Here is a 20,068-nt window from a genome sequence, read left to right on the forward strand (position 1 = left end):
ACAAAAGATTGAAAAAGGTAATCCACATTTCAAATTAAGAGAGAGCAAAATCATATTTAAAATTTCATTTTAAAATTTGAAAGTTGATTATTATTAGAAAATAAAACAAAATCTGTAAACCATATAATAACCCGAACCAAGGGCAAAGTGGACAATATGTGAAAAATAAGTATTAAGTGTCTAATCTAAATTGTAAATAATTATTTGTCCATCATTTTCCATTTTTGGCCATTTTTCAGTGTGGAGGTGAATAAATATGGTCAATACAATAATATACTAGAGGAAGTCTCTATTAAGGAGAATTATTTGGTGGAGTTTGAATAGTGAGCTACCCTTTTGAAATAGGAGAGTTATTAAAATACTAGGCGTGCCCTCTATATGCATACTTATTCATATATTAAAGGATTGAAACTTATACTCTTTAATTAAAAAATTTCTAAGAATGAAAGAGGGAGAAAAGAGAGACAATATAGAACCAACAACCCTACATTATATATATGTTTATTTTACATAGTAACAGTAAAAGGTAGAGGGTTTCCACATATTGGTGAAGGGATCCAACCCTTCATCGTAGTCCACCATATCCCTTATTTCATTATTATTTATTCACTTTGATTTGAGATTTCTCCCTTATTTTGCTTAATTACTTGTTGGTATGGTACCTCTAAGATTATGTTGCTACCCTCCAACTACAACTACATAATTATACATATATAATAAAACAGCTTTCCCATCTTTCCCACTTCATTTTTGCTTTGCTCACTCAATTTTTGCCATCTACAACCCCCTTCGTCTCCACTTCACTCTCTTCTACTGCATTCTCTGGATGTAACAGTCATACAAAATTTTATGTTATAATTAGAATGCTACTATTAATATGAATTTTTTTATGCATATGTATATTATTTATTGTTATTTAATATTTTGAAGTGATACTGTGTAGCTAAATTGAAAAAAAAAAAGATGATAGTTGAAACCATTTATGGCGGTGGCCTGCGCTTCTGCACGGGGAGGACAACATCTGATGCAACGACGACGATATGGATCATAGCGACAGCATCCGTAGCGACAACGCTGCTTTGATTCTTCTACTGAATTTTCATTTTCAACTACGTTCACTCGCAACAACCCATAATTAACATTAGCATATATAATTTTTAATATAATAGAATATAATATAGGATAATTACTAGCTATTCCCAAAGGAAAAAAAAATTAATAGGCAGATAGGTCAACAATATGAAAAATGCATTTTTATTTACAAATAAAATAATAGAAAATATTTGGCTCGTTACGCTCTACTTTGTTCTCGCCACCATTAAATGTTTGACAAGTAAGAGAGAGAAATGTGAAAACATATACTTTTTCAAAACGAATGAGTTGTCAAAATTTCAATGATGGTGAGGATACAATAGGGAGAGCCATGTATTTTCCTTAAATAATTCAATATAGTATATACACATTTTTGAAAATGTTAGTTTAAGTGAAAAAATGATGAGAGTTGAAACCATTTTGGTTTTGGGCAGTGACTTGCACTTCTGCAGGACGAGGACAACATCTGATACAACGACGACGAATTGGATCATAACGACAACATCCGTAACGACAACGTTGCTTTGATTCTTCTACTGGATTTCCATTTTCAACTGTGTTTATTCACATTAACCAATAATTAACATTAACATGTATGTAATTATATGACATTACAATACAGATAATATACATTTGTATATTTAAAATAGAATTACTAAAAAATGCCAAGCTTCAAATAAACCACAAATTAAAGAGAAGAGACACTCATACATATATATGCATCCCGTTGTATAATTGAAAAATTATTATGAAACAATACTCAGGTACTGTTCCATCAGAATTATTACATATATTTTATTATATGTATATATCAATCAAACTCAACTCTCAATATAATAAATAAGGATAGTAAATTTTATGTATATATAAACGAAGAATATTGGTAGAATACAATACCTTCAACCGTCTCATGCTGCTCTTGAGTTCCTTCGGACACTGTCGATGCAATGACAACAGCAGAGATAAACAACAGACACGCAACTACAACAACTTTGGACGTCATTTTTCCTTTTTTTTTTTTTCACTGATTTTCTAAGCTCACAAGATGGAACTGTTTTTGATAATTTGGAGAAGGATGGATGATTGGGAGCTCATTTGATGGTTGTATTTATAGTGGTGGTGGCTCCAAATGGATACTTTGGAATTGGTGCATTTGGTAATTAGATCGGGGCATGGATGTTTGAATTTTTGGGCAGCAGATTTGGGTGACACTGTACTTTCAAAAAGCCTTATCAGTTTGGTTTGAATTAATATTGCAAAAACCTATGCTGGGAGAGGACGTGTAGAGTTACGGCTGTCTCAAGGGTTCAAGTTCTTGCAATTGGGAATTTGACTGAGGACTTCCGTCTTCCTTTTTCTTCTCCCATCATGGCTGTATATGCTTCTTCTATGGCCATCAAATTTGACTTCAATTCCCTCATCCTCTGCGTTCAACGTTAATCTCCATATTATATATTTTAGATCTAAATCTTATGTTAGCTTCGACATGACTTTCAAACTTTCCTATTCTTTGTTCTTGGAACTTTCAAATTAGTTCATTTTGATTTGTAAACTTATATGTGACTTTTAAAATGTTCAATAAATATATACCATAATTTCGAGAGTATATGTATTTTTTTTTCCTTTTGGAAAAGAGAACCATTTCATTTGAATAACATATACAAAAAATGGAGCTTTGGAGCTTTGGAGGAAAGCTCTCTAGTCAATAGAAATGGTAGTTACATCATAATTACAAAAGAGGGGAGACTTTGATGTCCATTGAGATGCAGAGTCCTTTACCTCTTCCCAAAGGTTGAGAGAGGATCTGTACGAGTCCGAAAAAAACGATTATTCCACTCCAACCATATATGCCACATAATAGAGCCTAAAGTATTAGGCCACAAAATGTTTTTCTAGACATAAATTCTTGGATAAAGAGATCGTGGGACGTGAAGGACAATTCAAATATCTCATATAATTGATTCTAGAGAAAACGTGTGTATAGAAACAGTGCAGAAAGAGAGAGTATATATATTAATATGTTGATGTGTGCATATATTTTTAGAGCCAAAGCAAGTAGCAAGTAGTTAGATTAATAAATGTTAAAGGACCAAATAATACTAATCACGAAAATGGTTACCTTTTTATAGTAATTAAAAGGCTAAAATATATGTTTGGGTGTTTTTTTTCTATTGAGTTTCTATTCTTTTAAAAGCTTCAATTGCATTGGACCTTTTTCAATTAATTAGTCGTCCTTATTGTCACAAAATATTACAATATCAATCTGGTCAATCATGGGATGTGTTCCCTGATTTGGTGTCTGATCATTTTGAACTACAGCACCTGCATCACTAAAGGGATGATCAATAGATAAAAAATCACTTATATTTCAGGTAGTAGGTTGAAGTTATCTGGTTGTGCATTGTTCTGATGTTTGTTCTGTGTGGGAGAGCTACAAGTTTCAATTGAATTTTCTATTGGATTTTGAGTTCGAGATTCCTTGTTGGACACCTCCTCTGGTTATTGCACTTCTATTATTTGATCTCTTGAGGTACTACTTTGTACCTTATTTTGTGGTCTCTAGATCAGTAAATTACACAGGCCTCTTGAGTGTTACAGCATTCTTTTTTTCTTCTTGTTTGTGTTCCCATCTCTGCTTCTATGGGAGAGTGCCACGCTGCGGAATCTACAAAACTAGACATCTCTAGAGATTGACAAGTGAGAGGTACATATGTATAGCTTGTTTATCAAAGAGAAAATAATTTTCATCAAATATAACCTCTCTTGAAATCTTATTTGTTTCCGGATCTAGATACGTATAATACCCTTATTAGAAGCACACAAGAGTCTATATATATATATAATTTTTTTATTTTTTTCCTTGCAAACTTGTCTTTAGCTTGACTTTTTAAATAAGGATAACAACGACATCCAAAAATCTTAAAAATCTTAAGAAAGTTGTAGTTTGATTCTTGTTTAAATAATGTCTCAAAAGGGAGTTTTCATTTTCGAAGAGGAGAGGAAGACATTCTATTAATAAAAAAAGTAGCATGAGAAAACTATCTACATTTGCTTATTTTATGCTTGTCAACGTAGCTTTATATAGGTTCATAGGTTTTGCTTCTTCAGTTAGAGAATGAGAAATACACAGCACATTATTTTTCTTGACAAAACCGTTTACCTCCAATTGTTAGCAACAAGGAGCAAAGGCAACCTTTTAAAGCCAAAAGGAGCCAAGAAAATAAAAAGCATAAGCTAACAGAAAACAAAAGGAGTAGAGAGCAAAGGGAATTGAGAATAACTAAGCAAAACAGCCACTAAGAAGTCATTAGGAAGAATAAACTATTGAAAGAGTTCTAAGAAGAAAAATTAATGATAATAACTCACCACTAGTGCTCATAGCCAAAAACAACTTAAATTAAATTAATCTCATTTCTTATTAAAAACATGGACCCACAAATCACAATGAAACTTATCAAACGGATTAATTCATTATTCAAAATAAATGAGGGAGTCTACAAGCTAGTTTTGGTAAATTGGCAAATCTCATGCAATTTTCTTCCAATCACATACTTGAATGGAGTGTTGTTTGTTCAATTGTTTGACAGCAATATAATTTAAGTGCCCAAAGCGCCAATGCCATATAGTAAAAGAGGATTTATTCAAGTTTGTTGCAGCAAGATAAGATGAAGCAGTAGGTGATATTGCTGCTGCTCCAACGCATAAAGACCTTCATTTCTAATTCCCTTTGCCATCAGTTGTATGTATTTATATATGGTGGTGGTGGTGGCTCCAAATGGATATTTACCAATTGGTGCATTTGGTAATTAGATTACGGCAGGGATGTTTGAACTTTCAGGTTTAGTTCCAATTTTTATTTCCAAATTGGAAATGTGCACATTAAAAGGTATTCATTTTAACAATTATTATTTATTTGATAAAAGAATAACGTAGCTACCAATATATGTGTGATTATAATGTGCTGATGTAGATATATATTTAGAGCCACATATAGATTGATGGAGACTCCGACAAGTATTAGTTGAACGAATAGTAAGAGTCCGTTTTGTAACACTCTTTCTTGTTTCTAATCTTTTTAGAATTAGAAACATGTAACTATTTCTGTTCGTTGTTTATTGAAAAAAAGAAATAGAAATATTTCATACAACAACTTGTGAAGGTGTAAATTCGAATCGATGATCTCTGTCGATTTATAGGAAATTGAACCATTTTGGTATTCTTTATACAAAACTAATATTCATAGCAACTGGCAACTGGCAAGATAAAAGCTGATTGCATTTTTGCCGAGTGTTTCTTTTATGGTTCTTTTTCGACTAAATTTGAGTGACGATTTCGTCTTCCTTTTTCTTGTCCCATTATGGCTGCAAATGCCTTCAACTGTCATCAATTCCTCTCCTATGCTCTGAACGTTTTAAATTAATGCCCTATATATATATATATATTATTTTCATATGAATCTTATTTTAGTTCCACAACTTTTAATTTTTTTTTTCTATTTTATCATCCTCAAACTTTAAACTATTTTTCTATTTTAATTCATAAACTTTTACATTTGATCAGTGAACTTTAGAAAATATTCATGTGAGCCATTATATTTATTTTGATTTCAACTCAAAAAACCAGCTTCCACTCACTTAGCTTTCATTTAAAAAAAATCTTGGTAACTACTTTTGCTTCTATTTTTCAATTTTAATTAAAAAACATTATTTCTAAAATTTTGTAGAAACACGTATATAAAAACATTATTTTATCATACTTATAAAATATATAAGATACAAATTTTTAATATTTAATTCAAAAGATTAATTTTCATATAAAAAAACTTTTTTTTAATTTGAAATTTTAGAGAACGAGAAACAGTAAATTATTACCAACCATGTTTTAAAACAATTATCAAACAAATTCTCTTTCTATTTATTAAAGAGTAGGAAACAAGAAACAGAAACGGAAAACAAATACAACAAACTAAAACGTTTTTAAACAGACCCTTATGTTTATATTTTTAATTTAAAACTGGAAGAGAGAGGATAAGAGAGACAAATTTGGGCATATATGAAACCAAGAACCATGCATATTTATATATGTTTATTTTACATAGTAATGGTTAAAGGTAGAAAAGGAATGTAACCCTTCTATTCTAGGTCACCATATCCCTTATTCTTCATTACTATTTAATTTATTCCCTTTGATTTGATATTGTTTGTATTGTATTGTATCCTTTAGGCCCTTAACATTATGTTGTTGTTGGGGTACCCTACAACTACATAATATACAGCAGCTTCCACTGATCAGTCTCCACCATTAGCGTGGCCTTTTCCACCTTTGCCGCCATCATTCCCTTTGCCTTCTCCTCCTTTGCCTCCTTTGCCTCCTTTAATACGTCCGTTTGTCTCAACTTTGCTCTCTTCTACTCCAATTTCTGCATGAAAATTCAAACAAAATTTCATGTTACATAGTATATATACATTTATTATCATAATAAATAACTAACATTAACATATACATAATATGACATTGCAATATGAATAATATATATATAGTTAGATTTGGGAGAACTATCATATATTGTTGTTCTGAGCCAATTTGTCAGAATGGTTTCAGTCTGTATTTTTTCGTTGAGTTTGGGCAGGGCAGCCATATATTATATGATATATATATACATATTCGTGTTTGAATCTCAGTACAGATATATAACTAGTTTAAAATATTGATACAATACGATACCTTCGACTATGATACCTTCGACTGTCTCATGTTGCTCTAATTACGATCGTAATGACAATGGTAGAGACAAACAATATATACAACAGTTTTGGACGTTCGCTCAGCATCAACCAATAACTAACACTAACATATATATACTTTTAATATAATATGGGACCATTATTATTTATAAAGGCAAAAATTAATTGGAAGACATGTCAGCAATATAGAAAATATATATATTTCTATCCACAAATTAAATAATTAAATATAGTATACATTTTTCGAGATGTTAGATTATTTAATAATTAAATATAGTATGCACTTTTTGTAGATGTTAGATTATTTAAATAGAAGAATAATGAGAGTTGAAACCATTTCGATTTTGAGCAGTGGCTTCCACTTCTTCAGGTCGAGGACAACATCTAACGCAACGACCAGTAAAGCGATTAACAACGCAGCATCGTCCACTGGGGCAACGTTGCTTAGATTCTTCTATTGCATTTTCGACTGTGTTCACCCACATCAACCAATAATTAATTAAATATAGTATCAATGTTAGATATTTATTTAAATGGAAAAATAATGAGAGTTGAAACCATTTTGATTTTGGACCGTGGCTTCCACTTCTGTAGGTCGAGGAGTACAACATCTGACGCAACGACCGGTAAAGCGATTAACGACACAACATCGTCCACTAGGGCAACGTTGTTTAGATTCTTCTACTGAATTTTCATTTTCAACTGTGTTCATTCATATCAACAAATAATTAATTAAATATAGTATATACTTTTGTAGATGTTAGATTATTTAAATGGAAAAATAATGAGAGTTGAAACCATTTTGATTTTGGACAGTGGCTTCCACTTCTGCAGATCGGGGACAACATCTGACACAACGACCGGTAAAGCGATTAACGACGCAGCATCGTCCACTGGGACAACGTTGTTTAGATTCTTCTACTGAATTTTCATTTTCAACTGTGTTCACTCACATCAACAAATGATTAATTAAATATAGTATACATTTTTTTTTGTAGATGTTAGATTATTTAAATGGAAAAATAATGAGAGTTGAAACCATTTTGATTTTGGGCGGTGGCTTCCACTTCTTCAGATCGAGGACAACATCTGACGCAACGACCGGTAAAGCGATTGACGACGCAACATCGTCCACTGGGACAACGTTGCTTAGATTCTTCTATTGAATTTCCATTTTCAACTGTCATCAACCAATTACAATTAACATTAACATAATAACACATTTGAATATTTAAAATTGACCAAACTATAAAATGCAAGCTGCAAATAAATTCATAGATTAAAGAAAGAGACACTCGGAAATTATTATATCATATTACACTATTGGACATATGAATCATGTTTAGATCCGAGTATAGTATATAATGACAATAAATTTATGTATATATAGGCAAAGAATATTTGTAGAATACAATACCTTCAACCTCATGCTGCTCTTGAGTTCCTTCAGACACTGCGGATGCAATAACAACAGTAGAGATAAATAAGAGACAACCAAACACAACAGCGTTGGACCTCATTCTTGTTTTTCACTTGGGAAATGAAACTTGCACTGATTTTCTAAGCTCACAAGATGGAACTATTTTTGATAATTTGGGGATGGATGGGTGATCAGAGTTCTTTGATGGTATATGTATTTATAGTGTGGTGGCTCCAAATGGATATTTTAAAATTGGGTAGGAGAGGATGCATTTTGCTTCTGTTTGCGGTGATACAGAGTCCAAAATCTTATCACTTTGTTCTGAATATTGCAAAAAATTAGGGTGTGGGAGAGATGAAGTAAGACGTGTAAACTTAGGGGCTGTCTCGATCGAGAGTTCATGTTCTAGCAACTGGCAACTGGCAAGCTAAAGCTGCTGAGTTTTTGCCAAGTGTTTTCTTTTATATGTTCTTTTTCGACTAATTTGAGTCACGACTTGGTCTTCCTTTTTCTTGTCTGCAAATGCCTTCTATGGTCATCAAATTTGATTTCAATTCCTCTCCTGTGCTTCGAACGTTGATGCCCCAATAAATATTACTTTTAAGTTGTTTTTTTGGTAAAATAAATGTGGCAAATGGGGATCTAACTTCCAACCTCTCAAAAATAAATAAGAGATTTTTCTTTTTGGTTAAAAAACATTTTTTTTAAAACACATTTATTCTATGTACTTTCATTGTAATTTTTATAATAAAACGTGTGTGGGTAGGAGATCGAATGCATAACTTTATTGTTGGAGACATATACCAATTACGGCAGAACTATAATTGGTTTGACACATAAATAGGATGATTTAATCATTGAGTTAAACTTAGGTGGCATATTATTTTAATTTCAAAAGTTGTAAATTTTTTCTATTATATGATCCTCACTTCAAAGAAATTTTTTAAATTTGACTCATGAACCTTTTTAAAAAATATTAATTTTAGCTATTTTCTTTATTTTGATTTCAAATAATGGACGATAACGTAGCTTCAAATATATGTATTGATTTTTTTGACGTGAGCATGTATTTGAAGTGACACAGGTAAGTGCAATATTTTTATATAATATCAAAATACAATATTTTTTATTAATTGAGTTAATATCAAAATATTTTTTATTAATTTTTTATTGTTATATACATTAGTGAACAAAACATATATTTAACTCAATTATAATAGACATTATTTTTCCTTTTTCCTTTTTTTTCGAAAGACATACACACCTCAATTAATGTTTTATCTTTTAATATTCGTGGATTTGTTTTGAGTATTACATAAAGACTAAAGTAAATTGGATCACTTCACAAAAATAAGATTGACTGAAAGATTTCGACCAAATGATATAAACCAGCTAATTTTTACGGCAGGTTTCTCAATTCGAAACTTGCACAATTGACCATTATATTGATTGCACCCCATCAGCTCCATACATGTTTCTCTTCATACTTGACTGATTTTAAATGAAGGTCACTTTTCCAGTAACCCATTAACCAAATATTATTAAACTATAAACTCGAAGAAAAATATTATAAGAATTTTCGACAGAGATTTCTAACTTAATTAAGATTAAACACGTCTATAAACACACTTCAAAATATGTTTAATTTCAAACAACGACAAAGTGTGTTGATTGGGAAATAATGCAGCAATGTAAATAATATTTCTTAGTAAGGTTCTAGTTCCAATTAAACTAGAATTCAAATCAAGTTGGAACTTACCGCTTCATATAATAGATAAACTAATGGTAGATTCTACTAAAATATCAAACAGAGTTTCTCGAGAGTTTTTTAATTAGTGAACATTAATAGGAAAAAACACACGAAACTTGAAAATTGAAAGACAGTCGATTGGGGAGATAAAAAGTTTAAAACAATGAAAGATCACATAGAATTAGTTTGGTTTGGTCAACGAAAAATTCTTAAACGTAAATTTATATAAAACAAAGTTTAAAAAAATGGAAACGTAATTAACATTTGATAAAAATAGCATAGTCACATTTTATTTGATTGTAAAATTTGAAAGTGGACTATTAGAAAACAAAATTTACAAATCAAATAACAACCGGAAAAAGGTGGAAAATATGTGAATAAAGAAATTAGGTGTCTAATAAATTCTAGATTGTTATTTGTGCAATATCAAAATTTTTTGCCATTTTTCATGTGAAGGTGAAACTAATGTGGGAGAGTTGGAACAATGAAAAATAATGGTAGATGAAATATTGGTTTTGGCCCCTGAACTAAATGACCGTTCTATTGTCCTCATTTTTATATGCATTAAGAGATAGCTAGAAACTTATATTCTTAATTGAAAACTTTTGGTAGGAATAAAAAAGGAGAGAATGAGAGAGACAAATTGGGCATATATTGAACCAACAACCCTGCATTATTATTATTATTATAATGTATTTATTTGATATTGGTGAAGGGATCCAACCCTTGTATTCTAGTCCACCATATCCCTTACTTCATTATTATTTATTCACTTTGATGTGATTTCTCCATTATTTTGCTTAATTATTTGTTGGTATGGTACCCCCTAACATTTTGTGGGTACCCTACAACTACATAAAGACCTTCACTTCCCACATAATAATTTTCCTTTGCTTTCTTTTCTGCAACCTTTGCCACTCAATTTTCACCACCTTCGAATCCGTTCGTCTCCACTTCATTCTCTGGATGCACAATCATACAATTTTTCATCTTACCAACTAGAATGCTTAATATTATATATTTATTATTATTTAATATTTTGAAGTGATACTAGTAGATGGAACTAAATTAAAAATTATGAGAGTGGAAACCATTTTGGATGGTGGCATGCGCTTCTGCAGGTCGACGAGGACAACATCTGTTGCAACGACGACTAATGGGATGAAAGCCGCAGCATCCGAAACGGCAGATTTGCTTTGATTCTTCTACTGGATTTCCATTCTCAACTGCGTTCATCCATAAAATCAACCATTGTGATAGATGTTTCTAAATATAAATATGAGATAATTATTATTTGTAAAGGAAAAAATTAATTTTTAGATATTGTAAGCAATATGGGAAATTCATTTCTATCTATAAATTAAATAATTAAATATATTATACATTTTTTTAAATGTTAGATTATTTAAATGAAAAAGGATGAGAGTTGAAACCATTTAGGTTTTCAGCGGTGGCTTGCGCTTCTGTCGGTCGACGAGGACAACAGCTAATGCAACGACGACTAATGGGGTGAAAGCCACAACATCCGAAGCGGCAGCGTTGCTTTGATTCTTCTATTGGGTTTCCATTCTCAACTGCATTCAACCAATAATTAACATTGACATATATTTTTTTTAAATATAAATATGAGATACTTATTATTTCTAAAGAAAAAAATTAATATTTAGACCTCCAACATGAAAAATGTATTTCTATCTATAAATTAAATAATTAAATATATTATACATGTTATTTAAATGTTAGATTATTTAAATGAAAAATAATGAGAGTTGAAACCATTTAGATTTTCAATAGTGGCTTGCACTTTTGCCGGTTGACGAGGACAACAGCTAATGCAACGGCGACTAATGGGATGAAAGCCGCAACATCCAAAGCGACAGCGTTGCTTTGATTCTTCCACTGGGTTTCCATTCTCCACTGCGTTCACCCATATATCAACCAATAATTAACAAGAATGGGATTGCAATGCATGGATAATGCATTTGTACATTTAAAATTGACTAACTCGTAAATGCAAGCTAAAAATAAACTAAAAATTAAATAGAAGAGACACACCAAAAATATACATGGATCCCATTAAATAATTTTAAAATTATTATGGATCAATATACTTGGTATCGATCGGTCAAAATTAGTACATACATATTATATTATATTATATTACACTATTGGATATATCTATTGTGCTAAAATCTCAGTATTAGCATATAAAGGCAGTAAAAATGATTTATCTATAAGTGAAGAATATTGATATGATACACAATACCTTCAACTGCCTCATGCTGTTGTTGAGTTTCTTCGGCCACTACCGACACAGTAACAATAGCTGAGACAAACAACAGACACGCAAATACAATACTTTTGGACGTCATTTTTCTTTTTTTCACTTGGGAAAAATGAAACTCTCGAGTGATTTGCTAAGCTCAAAAGATCGATAGAACTGTGTTTTTTATAATTTGGAGATGGATGGTTGTATTTATAGTGGTGGTGGCTCCAAATGGATGTGCATTTTGGTAATTAGATTGGGGCGGGCAGGGATGTTTGAATTTTTTGGGCAGATGATTGGTTTTCAAAAAAGCCTTATCAGTTTTGGTTTGAATTAATATTTGCAAAAACCTATGCTGGGAGGAGACGTGTACAGTCTAGGGTTGGCTCAAGGGTTCAAGTTCATGCAAGTGGCAACCCAAAGCTGCTCAGTTTCTGTTTCCACTGATTTGACTGATGACTTTCATCTTCCTTTTTCTTTGTCCTATCATGGCTGCATGTTCTTCTCCGCCATCAAATTTGAATTCAATTCCCTCATCCGCTGCTCCTTCAACGTTAATACATATATAAATTTAAATCTTTGTATTTTCACTTTTAAATTGGATGGATAAACTCTAAAAAATATTCATTTTAGTCATTATATTTGTTTTAATTTCAATCAATAAGTCTAACTTAACCTAGTTCCGGGTATATATATTAACGTGGTAACATCAATATGTATTTTGAAAATACACGTATATATAAAATATTGAATCAACGAAATATTAAACGACTAATTGATTATCTTTTTAATAGAATAAAAATTAAATTAAAAACACCCAATTTGTTAAGGTCGAAGATTCAAAACTTTCTTGTCCCAATTAATTTGTTGTACACAAGAATTTTTTTTTTTTCAATATTGGGTCTCTATTCTTTTAAAAAGTTTTAATTTTTTCCCTTTCACTTTTTTCAATTAAGTTGCAATTTTCATAAAATGTTACAATCAATTGATAAAATGATGATTAATATCAAAATAAAAGTGAAATAACAAAATACTTGCCCATAAAATTAAAAATTTCTTCATTTGATATGATTGAGTAGGACCAAAATTACTCATAATTGTTATATAAAAGTGAAACATTAAAATAAGGAAAACAAATATTTGGTCCTTATGTTGAGTAGCTAAGTATTTTTCGACATTTATTAAGAGTGAAACTACAAAGAAATTGGAAGAAAGCATTTTAGTTTAATGCAATGGTAGGGCTATATCGTAATTATAAAAGAGATCAAAATAAAATATATATATCAAAGTCAAGTTTCGAATCCTAAGACCCGTGGGTTATGGGCCCACCACGCTTCCGCTGCACCACTCTAATTTGTTTAAAAAGTTTAAAATATTTTTATTTCAATCTATAAATTTTTAAAATATTTATTTTGGTTCTAAATCTTTTTAAAACTAATAATAAGGGTTTCTTAACTTCTAAAATATTTATTTTAACAAATTTTTGCTTTGTATTTTAATTTTTTTGAAATGGAAAACCATAGAAGGTAACATACCAAAGAAGTTGGCTAAATAAAAGGGCTTCAACATAGTGAAATGGTAGATAAGTTATAATTACAAAAAGGATGAGATTTTGAAGACCAAATTGATGTCGAGACTTTAATATCCTCTCAAAGTTGAGCAGAAGAGCGAGATTTGATTAAAAAAGATCGGTTGTTTCTTTCCAACTAAATACTCCAAAGAACAACATCAATACCATTTTTCCGGAAAATAGATCTACTGCTATAGGACGATGGGTAGAGAGCCTCGGTGAGATAGATCTCAATACACCCAGAGAGAGGAGATGAAAGATTGAAAGAGGAAAAGAGATTGTTCCATAAACGAAAACAATAGAGCAGCAAATGATCTAATATTTTGCCAGAGCAGTTGCACAAAACACACCACTTGGACTGATGTTCAGTGAAGGAAATGTGATATGCATCTTATCAAATGTGTTAAAAGACCACGATGGAAGACGCACCATAAAAAAAAATGGCATTTGTTAGGAAGATATAAACTCCACATCTTAGCAAAGGTAGCAGAAATTTGAGCAGGGGAGGATCAGAAAACTTAGATTTTATGAACTTTACTGAAAAATTCCATCTCTCGAGTGAAGTCAAAAAGGTCTGTCAAAATCATTAGAATTGGATGGCGAGTGAAAAGTTGTTGAGATGCTATCCCACGAAATCTGCTCTCTGCTAAATATAACTCTTTGGGGTGGGGGTTCCAAGAAGAAAACCCAAGCATCTCAAACGGACATCAAATGTGTTGGCTGAGAGAGCGAAAAACCAAGGTTGTGTAAGGTATAAAGGGCCATTTCCTGTCCAAATTGTGATACCAGAGGAGGGTATTTCTCCCATCATACCCATCGACCTAATCGTGGAGCTATTATTAAAACAATCAGTGCACTTAGAGATATGAAGCCAAGTAGATTTGTAACTTCCAAATTTGCAAACAGAGGGAAGAGATCAGGGAGAGTGTGTTCAGTGTACTAGACTGTTATCAACTTGCTCCACAAACAATTTGGTTCCGTCTGGAATCTCCACAGCCATTTCGAGAGCAGAACTTTATTAGAGATCACAATATTTCCAATTCCCAAGCTTCCATGGCCTAAAGGAAGAGTCACTTTCTCCCATCTAACCAGATGAGAGCCCCCATTGTCCCAAGGCCTTCTTAGAGGAAGTTTCGCATCTTGTTTTTTAATGGATCTTGGATCATGTTTAGAATGAGGGACAAGTTCTGATATTTTATACCCCTTTTCGAGTATTTTGATTGAGTTTTTCGAACTTACATGCACGTCAAATTCAACTACGATATTCATCCAATTTTTTTAAGTATTGTATAAAGTAAATTGGAATGTGTATATATAAAGATAAAATAAAAAAAGTAACTTAGAATGTTATAACATTTTAATAAAAATAAGATTGACCTTCAACCAAATGACAAAAATCAACTAATTTTTATCCGCAACTTGCACAATTAACAATTAACAATGTGGTGTGCCAATCACTTCCCTCTTTCACCCGAACCCATCTTAAATAAATTCATTAACAAATTGTATCCGTTAAAACGAACACTTTATTTTAGTATAAATCAGGGGATCGAATTCACAACCTCTTTATTGAAGATATATGCCAATTACCTTTGGACTATGTTCGTTTTGACAAAATCAATGCATTTATCTTTTACAGCTTTTTATTTGTTGAGAGAATACTTTAACAACTATTATTAAACTACAACTACAACTTGAGGAAAAAATATAAAGATATTCAGCATATTTTCCATAATTATTAAATAAATCACCCCATGTAAAGAATATATCATTCCAAAATATTGGATCTCAAAACTACGACCAAGTGTGTTTGACTACATATTATTCCTAAACAATTTTACCTCATCATCATATGAACTTCAAGCATTCAGAAATATTCACACTTTATTTAATAATCTACCATCTATCACAATTTAAAAAGTTGAAATGCAAATTTCTAGGAAGCGTTTGAAGCATCAATAATTTAGCATCTTAAACCCCGAAAATATGTTCTTTTAAAAAAATTAGTTAAGAATGTTCAATTTGAATAGACAACTGGACGGTAATTTAGAAAGTTTGAGTTCATGAAAACTGTGTTTAGATGCATGATTAAGAAGTTTCGGTTTTAAAAAATTAAACTATGTTGGGAGCTTGAGTAGTAGACTAGTTTAAACCTGTGGATTTAAAACTTTGGTTTTTAAAATGTTTTAATACACAGAGACAAAAACAAATTAAAAGTAAAAATACAAAAAATCAAAATAGTATTTAAACCTTATTTTTAATTTAATGATTTATTAGACATAAAATTTAAATACCAAGGTTTTTTTGGACAAAAAATTCAACTTTATGTCCAATAGATCTTGTGAATTTAAAACAATGTCGAATAGATTAGGGACCCGTTAGACACAAAATTTAGAGTTCAAGAATTTATTAAACTCAAAATTCAAAATTCAAAAGACTATTAAACACAAAATTGAAAGTTTAGTGATAGTGAAGATTTAATTGAAAAAGTTTTAATACATAACAATAAAATTAAAACTTTTAAAATATTGGAACAAATTTAGAAAATTACTCCAATATTAGAGACTTAGAAAATAAAGTTTTCAAATCCCTTTTGCACCTTATAATTAGATTATTAAATGAATCAATCTCCCACCCTATAACATAACTCATTACACAAATATATAATTTCTAGTTAGAAAAGGTGGGACGACACACTCTTTTCCCAAGTAGACTTTTTTATTTTTCAACTTTCATCTCCTCGTTCTTTTTTTTTTTTTTTTGAAATGAAACCATTTTCATCCATAAAGTAGGTAAGAAACATGCGTACAAAAAGGAGCCTAAACAAATACACCCCAATTAAGTGAAATGGGTTAATATATCATAATTACAAAAGAGATGAGACTTTGTAGACCATGAAGATGCTAAGATCTTAATATCTTCCCAAAAATGAAGATAAGATCTAGAAAAATTAGAGAAAATATTATTGTTGTGCTCCAACCATATGCTCCAAATTAAGCAATACAATCTTTTATATATATTATTTTTTTGCTTTATTTTTCAACCTTCATCTCCTCATTTTTATATACATGCTTATCCTTATATTAAGAGCGCAATACGAACTTATATTATTCTTGATTTAAAATTTTTGCTAGGAATGAAAAAGAGAGAAAAGATGGACCAACAACCATGCATTATCGAAGCTTATTTTACATAGTAGTGGTTAAAGGTAGAGGTGCTAAATTATATTGGCGAAGGGACATTCCAACCCTTCTATTCTAGCCCACCATATCCCTTGCTTCAATTTATTTTTGCTTATTTATTGGGTATATGGTACCCCTAACATTAAGGTAGGGTACCCTACAACTACATAAACACATAAAACAGCTTTTACTGATCACTTCCCACCTTTCCCTTTGCCTCCTTTCCCGCCTTTATAACCTCCTTTGCCACCTTTGCCTCCTCCCTTTCCGCCGCCTATCAATCCGTTCGTCTCCACTTCACTCTCTTCTACTGTGTTCTCTGAATATGTACAATCATATCAAAATTTCATGTTACAATCTTTTATATATATTATACGTTTGTTTTACTTCTGATAGATCCGACTAAGAAAAAGGTGAGAGTTGAAACCATTTTGGTTTTGGAGGGTGGCCTCCACTTCTGCAGGACCACGACAGCATCTAACGCAACGACGACCATCAAAGCGACAACATCCGTAACGGCAACGCTGTTTTGATTCTTCTACTGGATTTTCATTTTCAACTGTGTTCACCCATATCAACCAATAATTAATATTAACATTAATCTATATATATATTATTTAATATGAGATAATTATTACTTTTATAGGAAAATTTTAATTTGTAGACACGTCAAACAATTTGAAAAATGCATTTTTATCTACAAATTTTTAAATGTTAGATTATTCAAATAGAAATTTATGAGAGTTGACACCATTTTGGTTTTCGGTGACCTGCACTTCTGCAGGTCGACGAGGACAACAGCTGATGCAACGACGACTAATGGGATGAAAGCCGCAGCATCCGAAGCGACAACGTTGCTTTGATTCTTCTACTGAGTTTCCATTCTCAACTGCGTTCACCCATATATCAACCAATAATTAACATTAAAGACATACAATATAATGAGATTGCAATATGGATAATGCATTTGTATATTTAAAATTGGCTAACTCGTAAATGCAAGCTAAAAATAAACTAAAAATTAAATGGAAGAGACCATCAATATATATGGATCCGGTTAAATAATTTTAAAATTATTATGGATCAATATTTAGATATTGATTTGTCAAAATTAGTACATATATATTATATTATATATATTACACTATGGATATGTCAATTATGCTCGAATCTCAGTATCAATATGATTTATCTAAGTGAAGAATACTGATATGATACAATACCTTCAACTGTCCCATGCTGCTCTTGAGTTCCTTCGGCCACCACTGACGCAATAACAATAGCAGAGACAAACAACAGACACGCAAATAAAATAGTTTTGGACGTCATTTTTCCTTTTTGTCACTCGGGAAAAATGCAACTCTCGACCGATTTGCTAAGCTCACAAGATGGAACTGTTTTTGATAATTTGGAGATGGATGGATGATGAGAGTTCATTTGATGGTATGGTATTTATAGTGGTGGTGGCTCCAAATGGATGTGCATTTTGGTGATTAGATTGGGGCGGGCAGGGATGTTTGAATTTTTTGGGCAGATGATTGGTTTTCAAAAAGACTTATCACTTTGGCTTGAATCAGTATCCCAAAAACCTATGGGAGAGGACGTGTACAATTTAGGGCTGTCTTAAGGGTTCAAGTTTTCATGCAACCGGCAACCCAAAAGCTGCTCAGTTTCTCTGTTTCCACTAATTTAATTGACTGAGGACTTTCGCCTGCCTTTTTCTTCCCCCATCATGGAGCTGCATATGCTTCTTCTATAGCCATCAAATTTGACTTCATTTCTCTGATCTTAATCTCCATGCACACACACACACACATTTACACCTTATTCTAGTTCCAATCTTTCTTTTTAACTTCTTCTATCTTAATTTTAAAATTTTTAGATTTTGTTCCATTTTAATTCATCAACTTTCAAATTGGATTTTTAGATTTTGTTCTATCTTAATTCATCAATTTTTAGATTTTGTTCCATTTTAAACCTTATTTGAATGTTTTTTCAATTTGGTCTCTATTCTTTTAAAAGTTTTAATTTTATCCTATAACACTTTTTTCAATTAAGTCGTTATTGTCAAAAAAATATTATGATCAATTGATGATAAAATGATGATATAATGTCAAAATAAAATTTATTAATTAGGTTAAAAGTATTTATTCACTAAGAGGAAATAAACAAAATACTTGCCCATAAAACTAAAAATTTCTTCCTTTCATTATACGACTCTAGGATCAAAATTACTCATTGTTATATAAAACTGAAGCATTAAAATAGGAAAATATTTGGCTCTTTGATGAGACCAAATCTTATCCTAACTACTAATTGTCAACCGTCCTCACTAATAAGGAGTCAAGTATTATCAAAATAAATATTAGAGCTAGGTTTCGATCCTGGGACCTGTAGGTTCGGGCCTACCACGCTTCCAGTGTGCTACTCTGATTTGTTACTCATAATTTTAGCTAACTTTATTTACTTATTATTGTTAAAATTAGAATTAATTAATTTTTTTATTAATCTAATATATTTTATTAAAAAATTAATGCATTTTAGACGAGATCCATATAACAATTAAAAAGTAATGATAAATCCGTGCATTTAAAACTTTGATTTTGAGTTTGACTAGTATTTCCAAGTTGGTCTAAGGATGCCCGACCCACCTTAAGCCCAATAACCGCCTCGCAAACGCACCGAGAGCGTTATTTTCTCTATTATTCGAAATTTCTAATTATTTGTGCTATTTGTTAGAAACATTTACAACCATATCATGGAACAAACAAAAATATACAAAATTATTTGTCAAAATCAAAAAGTGTACTCTAAAATAATTATAGGTCCAGGTCTCGTAATTATTAATGTGCGTCTAATAAGTCCATAAATTCTGAATTACCTATCTAAAAGTGTACTCCAATATATTCCTCAACCTTTTATGTGGTATCTAATAGGTATCTGATGTATTGACATTTTTTTAAGATTTAAACATTATTTTTGTTCTTATACTTTACGAGCTTTTGTTCATTTTGGTCCATGAATTTTCAAAACGTCAATTTTGA

The 20,068-nt window shown here is 31.2% G+C and overlaps 3 protein-coding genes across 9 annotated transcripts; all 3 read right to left on the reverse strand.

The window, feature by feature from the left end:
* Window positions 1-470: 470 nt before the first annotated feature.
* Window positions 471-18,466, reverse strand: LOC111011234 (uncharacterized). Of its 3 annotated transcripts, XM_088121293.1 has the most exons (5): window positions 18,248-18,466; window positions 17,776-17,913; window positions 1,509-1,646; window positions 978-1,109; window positions 471-822 (listed from the first exon to the last, which is right to left on the reverse strand). In XM_088121293.1, the coding sequence occupies exons 1-5, from the start codon at window positions 18,351-18,353 to the stop codon at window positions 764-766; spliced, it is 573 nt and encodes a 190-aa protein (XP_087977419.1). In that variant the 5' UTR covers window positions 18,354-18,466; the 3' UTR covers window positions 471-763. The 3 variants fall into 3 exon arrangements, with proteins under 3 accessions (XP_087977419.1, XP_087977420.1, XP_022140624.1); XM_088121294.1 differs by lacking the exons at window positions 17,776-17,913; window positions 18,248-18,466 and adding an exon at window positions 1,990-2,179; XM_022284932.2 differs by lacking the exons at window positions 471-822; window positions 978-1,109; window positions 1,509-1,646 and adding exons at window positions 16,998-17,343; window positions 17,452-17,583 and having other exon boundaries at window positions 18,248-18,462.
* On the reverse strand, window positions 6,142-8,498 carry LOC111011010 (uncharacterized). Of its 4 annotated transcripts, XM_022284615.2 has the most exons (6): window positions 8,254-8,487; window positions 7,876-8,016; window positions 7,635-7,775; window positions 7,395-7,538; window positions 7,171-7,305; window positions 6,142-6,511 (listed from the first exon to the last, which is right to left on the reverse strand). In XM_022284615.2, the coding sequence occupies exons 1-6, from the start codon at window positions 8,354-8,356 to the stop codon at window positions 6,381-6,383; spliced, it is 795 nt and encodes a 264-aa protein (XP_022140307.1). In that variant the 5' UTR covers window positions 8,357-8,487; the 3' UTR covers window positions 6,142-6,380. The 4 variants fall into 4 exon arrangements, with proteins under 4 accessions (XP_022140307.1, XP_087976707.1, XP_087976708.1 ...); XM_088120581.1 differs by lacking the exon at window positions 7,171-7,305 and having other exon boundaries at window positions 8,254-8,498; XM_088120582.1 differs by lacking the exon at window positions 7,635-7,775 and having other exon boundaries at window positions 8,254-8,486.
* LOC111011011 (uncharacterized) lies at window positions 10,637-12,466 on the reverse strand. 2 transcript variants are annotated; one of them, XM_022284617.2, is made up of 5 exons: window positions 12,273-12,466; window positions 11,783-11,923; window positions 11,440-11,580; window positions 11,098-11,232; window positions 10,637-10,968 (listed from the first exon to the last, which is right to left on the reverse strand). In XM_022284617.2, the coding sequence occupies exons 1-5, from the start codon at window positions 12,376-12,378 to the stop codon at window positions 10,925-10,927; spliced, it is 567 nt and encodes a 188-aa protein (XP_022140309.1). In that variant the 5' UTR covers window positions 12,379-12,466; the 3' UTR covers window positions 10,637-10,924. The 2 variants fall into 2 exon arrangements, with proteins under 2 accessions (XP_022140309.1, XP_087977183.1); XM_088121057.1 differs by lacking the exon at window positions 11,440-11,580.
* Window positions 18,467-20,068: the final 1,602 nt, after the last annotated feature.

Source organism: Momordica charantia (assembly GCF_013281855.1).
Source record: "Momordica charantia cultivar OHB3-1 chromosome 2 unlocalized genomic scaffold, Mcharantia_2.0 BLBB01000002.1, whole genome shotgun sequence".
Classification (NCBI taxonomy): Eukaryota; Viridiplantae; Streptophyta; class Magnoliopsida; order Cucurbitales; family Cucurbitaceae; genus Momordica; species Momordica charantia.

Coding starts and splice junctions, on each gene's coding strand:
- LOC111011010 (XM_022284615.2), bottom strand. CDS start 8,356: ATGAGGTCCAACGCTGTTGTGTTTGGTTGTCTCTTATTTATCTCTACT. Junction 7,539..7,634: donor CACTGTCCAAAATCAAAATG/GTTTCAACTCTC, acceptor GAATGAACACAG/TTGAAAATGAAAATTCAGTA. Junction 6,512..7,170: donor CACTGCTCAAAATCGAAATG/GTTTCAACTCTC, acceptor ATTTTCATGCAG/AAATTGGAGTAGAAGAGAGC.
- LOC111011011 (XM_022284617.2), bottom strand. CDS start 12,378: ATGACGTCCAAAAGTATTGTATTTGCGTGTCTGTTGTTTGTCTCAGCT. Junction 11,924..12,272: donor ACAGCATGAGGCAGTTGAAG/GTATTGTGTATC, acceptor GGGTGAACGCAG/TGGAGAATGGAAACCCAGTG. Junction 11,233..11,439: donor CACCGCTGAAAACCTAAATG/GTTTCAACTCTC, acceptor GGATGAACGCAG/TTGAGAATGGAAATCCAGTA.
- LOC111011234 (XM_088121293.1), bottom strand. CDS start 18,353: ATGACGTCCAAAACTATTTTATTTGCGTGTCTGTTGTTTGTCTCTGCT. Junction 17,914..18,247: donor GCAGCATGGGACAGTTGAAG/GTATTGTATCAT, acceptor GGGTGAACGCAG/TTGAGAATGGAAACTCAGTA. Junction 823..977: donor GCAGGCCACCGCCATAAATG/GTTTCAACTATC, acceptor TGTTACATCCAG/AGAATGCAGTAGAAGAGAGT.